General features: G+C 34.3%; 1 protein-coding gene across 1 annotated transcript; it reads left to right on the forward strand.

Annotated features, from left to right (window-relative positions):
- The first annotated feature begins 219 nt into the window (after nt 1–219).
- On the forward strand, nt 220–6,384 carry LOC123864196 (cytochrome P450 6k1-like). The gene is made up of 9 exons (XM_045904471.1): nt 220–651; nt 1,762–1,917; nt 2,483–2,667; nt 2,831–2,991; nt 3,171–3,289; nt 4,010–4,115; nt 4,508–4,756; nt 5,670–6,169; nt 6,275–6,384. Exons 1-8 carry the CDS (start codon nt 292–294, stop codon nt 5,825–5,827), a joined length of 1,494 nt encoding a protein of 497 aa, XP_045760427.1. The 5' UTR covers nt 220–291; the 3' UTR covers nt 5,828–6,169; nt 6,275–6,384.
- Nucleotides 6,385–8,108: the final 1,724 nt, after the last annotated feature.

The raw sequence follows: 8,108 nt of genomic DNA on the forward strand, positions 1-8,108 counted from the left end.
GCTGAGATCTGTTTTTGTACAATTCACAGTCCATATGGTCTACCTATGGTCATACGCTTCGTGTTCAGATTGGACTATGGTACCTTTTTTTGCGCGCATTATAACACGAGATCTTCATTCAAACGAAGTGGCGTATAAAGCTAGTTCTTGTGTTAAGTACTTAAATAAACGTTGTGACGATAAAATATTATCTGCATAAATAGGTATAGCAACGTAAACATATTATTATCTGAAGATCTTCCTCGACTTATTTTTATTAGTTACGTGATAGTTGGCCATTCATACACAAGTATGATTGCGAATTTTATTCTGTGGTTCCTGATACTTTGCTTTCTATTACTATGTATATATTCGTATAGAAAATATAATTATTGGAAAGATCGCGATATCCCATATGACAAGCCCTATCTATTTTTCGGTAACTTAGTGTTTATCATGAGAAGAAGTGTTTGGGATTATTGTTTCGAATTGAAAAAGAGACATCCGCTAGATTATGTTGGAATATTTCTGGGTTGGAAGCCAGTGTTGATGGTACAAACACCCGAACTTGCGAGAAAGATACTCAGTAAAGATTTCGAATACTTTCAAGATAGATTCCTATATTCAAATGCAACGGATCCTATTGGTTCCCTTAATTTGTTTACTGTAAAGGTAAGTGAATTAAATTCTTTATATGCTTTATGTTATAAGGCTTGTAGAATTGTGCTTAGATTAATTAATGGTGTATGGAAAGAATTAAATAAAATGAAAATCCTGAAGAAAATAATACAAGTTAATGCAGGATTTCTCACAAATACGTTTAAACCCCTACTGTAGGCACAACAAACTCAACCGTAGCTAATTTTATCTTACCACGAGATTCCACTAGTCGCTTATATGCTAACAGACTTTGCTTTTTACCATGGTATTTGTTTATTGTTAAGGCTAGGTGGAAACATAGACTTAGAGTGGTTTGTTTTGTTACTGGAATCTGATTAGATAACTTTCTATAACATCAAAGATAAGAGAAATATCTTGGGTATAAAATTACTGTTTGTGTTATTACCGTGTTATAACGTAAACAAACTGTCACATTATGGTATTATATTCTAACTAGTGAAGATATTTAATAAAAATCTGAAATTTTGTAATTTTAACAAAGATAACGCAGTCAAACTAACATTTTAATGTCATAAGGTCTACGTTTGATAAATCTATTATCCTGTTAGCTGATACTCGGCATCTTCAGACCCTGATAACAGTATGAGTCTACTATCAGTTAACTACTTAGGTACATGTCGATACAAATCCAAAGAATACAAACTCGTTGGACGCTTAATAGGGCTGAGTTTTTGTTCTTTCTACTCTATCACAGACCAGAGTTACTGCATTTAAGCCAAATCAATGAGCTCAATCACAAAACATCTTCAAAATTGTCAAGGAGTTAAGTAGACCTCAGGCTTTCTTAGTTGCAGCATCAGGTCACTCAAGGCGATTTTGCAGTATTGCTGGTATTATTTAGTGTAGTACCAAAAACTTGAAATTTTTGTTTGATTATATTGATATGATTAAGATCCCTGCATCAGTTGAGATAAGAGCAGATAATCCTCAAACGGGTAAACTTTTATCAAAACTAGTCAAAAACCATCTCGATCCATCAAAATGCTTTCGAATAAAAAACTATATTCAAATCGGTCCATCCGTTTGAGCGTTGCACAGACACCCACAGACAGACAAACAAAGCGACCAAGTTAATGAAAGTTCTCTTTTTGTGTCTTACAGAATCCGATATGGAAGAATATGAGATACGAGCTCTCTCCTATGTTCACATCAATGCGTCTAAAGATGATAACCGAACTTATGAACCTCAATGCAAAAGAATTGGTTATGAAGATTAAAAGAGATAACATCGATAAAAAGAAAACTGTCGATCTCAAGGTATATGCAATAAGTTAAATAAAATCATATTTAAAGAGTTTCAATTTATAATTATAAAATACCTATATAAAGGAAAAGGCCTGACTCACTAACTGAATAATTAACGCCCAACCCAAACCGTTCGACCGAGAATACTGAAATTTTACACAAAGGTTCCCTATATAATGTACACAAGGAATAAGGCTGGATTGTGAGAATTCTCACAGAGGTGAAGCCGCGGGCAGTATGTCATACTTTTAAAATGTTGGTACATCAATTACACTTAGGTACATCAACCATATGCATTATGTATCCAGTCAAAACAGAATGTAATGGCTATACTATACTCACGTACAAGTATTCAGTTGATGTAAGCCCGACTAGTTTCGAATCCATCCGGCGGGGTCCTTTTTCAACCGCGACGCGTAGCGAGCCAAGTCCCTATGAAAAAGGACCTTAGTAGTACCTACTATAGACCTAACTTGTAGTATAGCCGTTACATTCTATACCTACTTAAATAAAAATCACGATAATTTCAACACTAATCATTATTTTTAAATGCATCTTTATGGTTCATTTGGCTCAGGAATTATTTTCGATGTACACATCAGATACTGTGGCTTATACTGTATTTGGAATACGAGTTAGTATTTTAAATGACCAGAATTCACCGTTGTGGTACATAACAAGTCACATGGTCAAATGGACATTCTGGCGTGGTTTGGAATTCACTTTAATTTTTCTCATGCCCGCAATAGCTGCTATTTTAAGGTAATTTTGACTTTATATTCATATAAAACTTCTTGTTGGTATATATTACTTACTTTTCTTTTTTATATTTCTCCTTTTTAAGGTTACCATCGATGTTATTAATACCTCTTTATTTTTTATCTAATAAAAATAATTTGATTCCACTATGTTTTCATAATTACAGGCTGAAATTTTTCTCTGCGGGAGCTACTGAATATGTAAAAATGCTTTTCTGGAATGTTGTTGAAGAACGTAAAAAAGCTAAAAATGAAAATTATAAAGATTTAGTAAATCATTTACTAAAACTGAAAGAAAATTTGAAACTACCAGCCGATGCTGGCTCGGGTAAGATGGAATTTATTTCGTCGGAGAATGTGCTTTGATTTAAATTAATCTTATCAGATTTTATATTATAAAATAAATCTTATTTAATCATATATGAAAGATTCTGTACTCAGTATATACGATACTACGTATTCGGTAAGGTTTAGTAAGGTCAATAAATAATAACTGTGTTTTGGTAGAATTGGCTGACAATATCATGTTGGCGCAAGCTGCTGTATTTATTTTGGGTTCTATTGAAACTTCATCTACTACTCTCAGTTATTGTCTTCACGAATTGGCTTATCATCCGGAAGAACAGGTTTTTATATTTTATTCAATCTTATATTTTCTTGTTACAAAATATCTTTTACATATATTTATTAAGTTTTATTTATCGTATAATTTTATAATATCATTATGTTTAGTCCTAGTTTTCTTTATTCTGTTATGTTCTAATCTCTGTATTTTTGTGTATAATATGTATTGGATCTTCGTTCCAATGGCACTAGATTCATTTAATTGGTTACTACAGCTTGCTGGATTTTGTCACTATCATCATCTTATCTTCTTAAGAGGGGTCTCTCCGTCACTCGCTTCATACAAACGTAGTTCCAATTTCATTTGAATATTAAGCAACCAAAGTCCTTGAAATTTTGTAGACATATTCTAGAAACTAATATCTATGTCTGTGGTTTTCCAGATTTCTGTTAAAATATTCGGTTTCAAAGTTACGCGGTCTTAAAAATTTAGGTACAAATCTTTGAGCTCCTGTAATTTTAAAACTATATATTTTTAGAAAAATCTAAAACACCACAGACACAGATATTAATTTCTAGAATATGTCTGCAAAATTTCATGGACTTTGGTTGCTTAATATTCAAATAAAATTGGAACTACGATTGTATGAAACGAGTGACGGAGAGAGCCCTGTTAATTCATTTCTTTCTTTCGCTTTTCATAAAATCTTAGGTTTGACTTTTGTATTGAATTTGAATTACACGATGTTTTCTTTGTCAATTAAAAGAAAATTGTTTCACAGGAAAAGCTTTACAATGAAATCTCAAAAGCGGTAAACGAAAATGGAAAAGACATTTTGGATTACAATAATTTGGTGGAACTGAAGTATCTAACGGCATGTCTTCACGGTAACATTTAAAATATAATATAAACTGATGTTTTATGGTTACACCAATCAGCATAATATTACCGACTGCCAGTTATTTATTGCAATAATTAGCATTTCAACAATTTTTTGATAGATTATAGATATAGATTGCAAAACAAGAATCTAATCCTATCTGAACTTGAAATATGGCGGGCTGCGCGGATAGGTAGGTACAGCAAGGACACAAGCTCTGGTATAACCTGTTTTTGTGTTTTTGTTTACATATTGCGCAGTCATATGCCTCGTGTTCAGAGAACTGACTTGTTTTGTAATCACTAGCTTATTCCAAATTCTTATATTATCCAGATGGATTTCCTTCAAAAATTTCGTTTTTTTTTGACACAAAATCTACCTTAACCATTTTGGTTTCAGAAACTATGCGAAAACACACTCCAGTACCATATTTAGATCGATTATGTCAGAAGGAATATACATTGAACGAACACGTAACAATTGAAAGGGGTGTACCAGTGTTTATAAACGTACTCGCAATACATTACAATGAGAAATATTTCCCTGACCCGGAGCAATGGCGACCAGAGCGTTTCACCTCTTACTCCGAGGGCGACAACCTTAACTTCACTTTCCTACCCTTTGGCGAAGGACCACGATTTTGTATAGGTAGTAATTAGCATTTAGGTCTCTTGTAGGGATTAGGTCTGGACAGAGTTATGATTCTGATATAACTGTCTCGTTTTAACTCCTAAGTAAAAAAGGTAGCATAAATTATATGAAATTAATTCAAAAATTGAAAGAGATATATTTGTCGGACTATACTTTCGAAGAAAAGATTAAAGCATTGTTTGGTTTTATTATTGAGGAGATTATGAAGTATATTTCGGTTTGGTTTGGGGATAATGACATCTGCACATGGCTGCTTTCTAAATATGGGTAGTGAGAAAGACTTATTTTGTTAGGTTAAGAATTTTGTTGTATTTAATTAAATTATAATAGGGCTGACATGTACTTTTAAATGTATAAAAGCCCTTAAATAAATAAAGAAGAAAAAAAAACTCATAAGTAGAGTTTGAGCAAAGTCAAAATACGTTCCAGATTTCAGCCTTAGGACCGGCGCAAAATTGGCGAGGTGCAGCGCCGAGCATTTTACACTGCCAAACCATTATTGACTTTGAATGACTTAGTTAAAAGCAGATCGCAAATCCAATGATACATAATAATAGATAACTTTATTAGACCCACACCCCTTTGGTTTCTAGACGGCATCGTACCGAAACACTAAAATGCTTGGCGGCATGGCGTTGCCGGTCCTTGCGTGGATGTGGGGAGGTCCTTAGCTGAAATATATTAGCGCTTACTTTGACTTTGCTTCTAGACTTAACAAGGTTAAAAAGAGACAGCGTTATATCGCTGACATAAATCTGAATCTCGTCTGAGTTTCGTTTTAATTAAATCTTAAGTCTAACAAAGTACACTCTATAGATCTCAGCCTTACTTAGTCTGCTCTTGCACGGCAATAGTGCCCTCGCTAGTAGTCGTATTATTAAACTCTATACACTAATTCTATTATTTTCAGGTAAAAGGTACGGAATGATGCAAATGCGAGCAGCGCTGGCCCAGTTGATACTCCATTACAAAATAGAGCCGGGAGTGCCATATCCAGTAGCGTCTGATCCCTACGCTGTTCTGTTGGCACCTAAATCTGATTTGAGCGTAAAGTTTATCGCACGTTAGTGAAAAGTGGTACAGGGTTTTATTTTACTAGCTTGCTTCTTTAAAAACGAATCAAAAGAATTGAGTTTGGCAAACTATAACGCTCCGCTTCGTTGGATTTCTTAGTTCAGGCCTGTCGGTGGAAGCATCCTGGTTTGAATTCGATTCTCTCTCCACCCACTCATTATCCATTATATTTTGTGTTTGTTAGTCGGTTGTGCACGGATATTGTAAGCGACCTGAAAAATGGCATTATGCTACTTTTTACCCTGTGAAATCAAAGAGTTCTCACAGGATTTTTAAGCATCTAAAACCAGACAAACGAAGTCGCTGACATCGTCCAGTAGTCCTAATAAATAAATAGTTATTTATTTGGGAGAGAAAATTATAGACAACAGAGACAGAGATCAGATTGTGTGTTCTGATCTCTGTCTCTGTTGACTATAATTTTGATATCACTGTGCATAGAAGAACAAGACAAAAATGGAGAGGCTCTTCTCAGTTTTAAAGAGGACAGTAGGCACTAACAACCGAAATTAAAGAACTGAACACACATCTGTGACCTAAAACAAATATAATTAAATTAAAAATTTAAAAAACCCCCGACACATAAACCTCTAAAAAGTAAAAAAATAATAGGTAAATATGTATGGGCCCTTTAAGAATAGTATAAATAGTAAAGTTTTTATCCAAGCGCTCGTTGCGCCAGGGGACCGCTACCTATCATAAACTATGAAAGTCATCTGTTGTAGAAAGAATAGTCTTTAGCGGTCCCCCGACGCAACGAACGCTTGGATAAAAACTTTACTATTTATACTATTCTTAAAGGGCCCATACATATTTACCTATTATTTTTTTACTTTTTAGAGGTTTATGTGTCGGGGGTTTTTTAAATTTTTAATTTAATTTTTATTTCACGCTTTTTAAACTTTTATTCATAAATTACCGTTTATTTGTGCCATTCTAAAACCCAACTTCTATAATAATATAAATCCAATAAGGCAGCTAATATCTCTTCAAAAGTAACATCAATGTTATGTTAATTATACGTTCCATGAAATATTTTTGACCGAACATAAGAAAATCAAGAAATCAAGAATTATCTGAATGACTCACATAGTTTAACACGACCAAAACGAAATATCTGTTTCTAACATGTCGTTGCTTTAAAAATGTACCTATTTTACGTAGTCGTATAATAGTTCGTTTTCAAGATATACCTACGATTAAATTGAAATCGACTTTCACCCGATGAAATAAGGAATAAAGTGGCTTGTATTTCATTTTGTTTGTTATTGCATGTCTAATTTTTATTTGACATAACTTTCAAAAACCGGTCAAGTGCGAGTCTGCCTCACACATGAAGAGTTCCGTACAAGTTTTTTTTTATGTAATGACAATTCAGTTGTCGGATTTTTCTCTTTACTTGGGCCACAGGAGTAGAGTGCTTGGGCTATAAGATATTGCTACCTGCCTTTCATGATTCTACGTACCTAAACGGGAAGTACCCAATTTATAAGTTTTGATTCTCTTGAAAGATGACACACAGACAGACAACGAAGTAGTGAAGGAAAACACCGTCAGGAAACCTGCATGCTTGAGAGTTGGCCATAATGCTCCCTCAAAGGTGCGTGAGGTCTGCCAATACGTGCTTGGCCAGTGTGGTAGCTTCTCATTCTGAGAGGAGACTTGTGCTGTTGATCCTGATGATGATGAATTTTAAACGTATTTTGTCAAAGTAAATAAGCTGAGTTCAAGCAGATAAAATAAAAAGAAGGTGCGCCTAATGCATCATCCAAACCTGCGCGACAAAGCGACTACGATGCGGGAACCTCAGCCGCGCGGAGGGTCATCGCCTCCTACGATATTTAATGGTGCCATGCACACTTACGTGACTACAACAGTTGAGGCTACATCTTTTTTTTTCTACAGATACCTACTGAACCCTAAAAATAGTTTGACTATGGTTTGGGTTTGGGTTGATTGTTCGTGGCCTTTGGTTGACTGTTGGATATTATAATTGAATTGATGTTTTCTCGTTTAACTGTGATTATAATATTTTATAAATTAGAAACTCCGCGCCTACGATCCAAAGTATCGGAGTTTTCCAAAACATTATTTTCAAATAAATAATTATGTATCTAGGCAACGTCCATCTTGACAAAAGCTTGACAACTTGACATTTGCCAATTGACATAATATTATGAACCTCTGTTACAATAGTGAAAGATCCCAGAGCCACCAGCCGTTACGTATTTTCTGACGAACGATATGTGGACGATTGAGTAGTGTTAGTATGTAC

This window comes from Maniola jurtina, chromosome 4, assembly GCF_905333055.1.
Source record: "Maniola jurtina chromosome 4, ilManJurt1.1, whole genome shotgun sequence".
Taxonomy (NCBI): Eukaryota; Metazoa; Arthropoda; class Insecta; order Lepidoptera; family Nymphalidae; genus Maniola; species Maniola jurtina.

Excerpts from the sequence above, each read along its gene's own strand:
- LOC123864196 (XM_045904471.1), top strand. The coding sequence starts at position 292 with ATGATTGCGAATTTTATTCTGTGGTTCCTGATACTTTGCTTTCTATTA. Across the intron at positions 3,290-4,009 it reads CTTATCATCCGGAAGAACAG|GAAAAGCTTTACAATGAAAT; the intron begins GTTTTTATATTT and ends ATTGTTTCACAG. Across the intron at positions 4,116-4,507 it reads TCTAACGGCATGTCTTCACG|AAACTATGCGAAAACACACT; the intron begins GTAACATTTAAA and ends TTTTGGTTTCAG.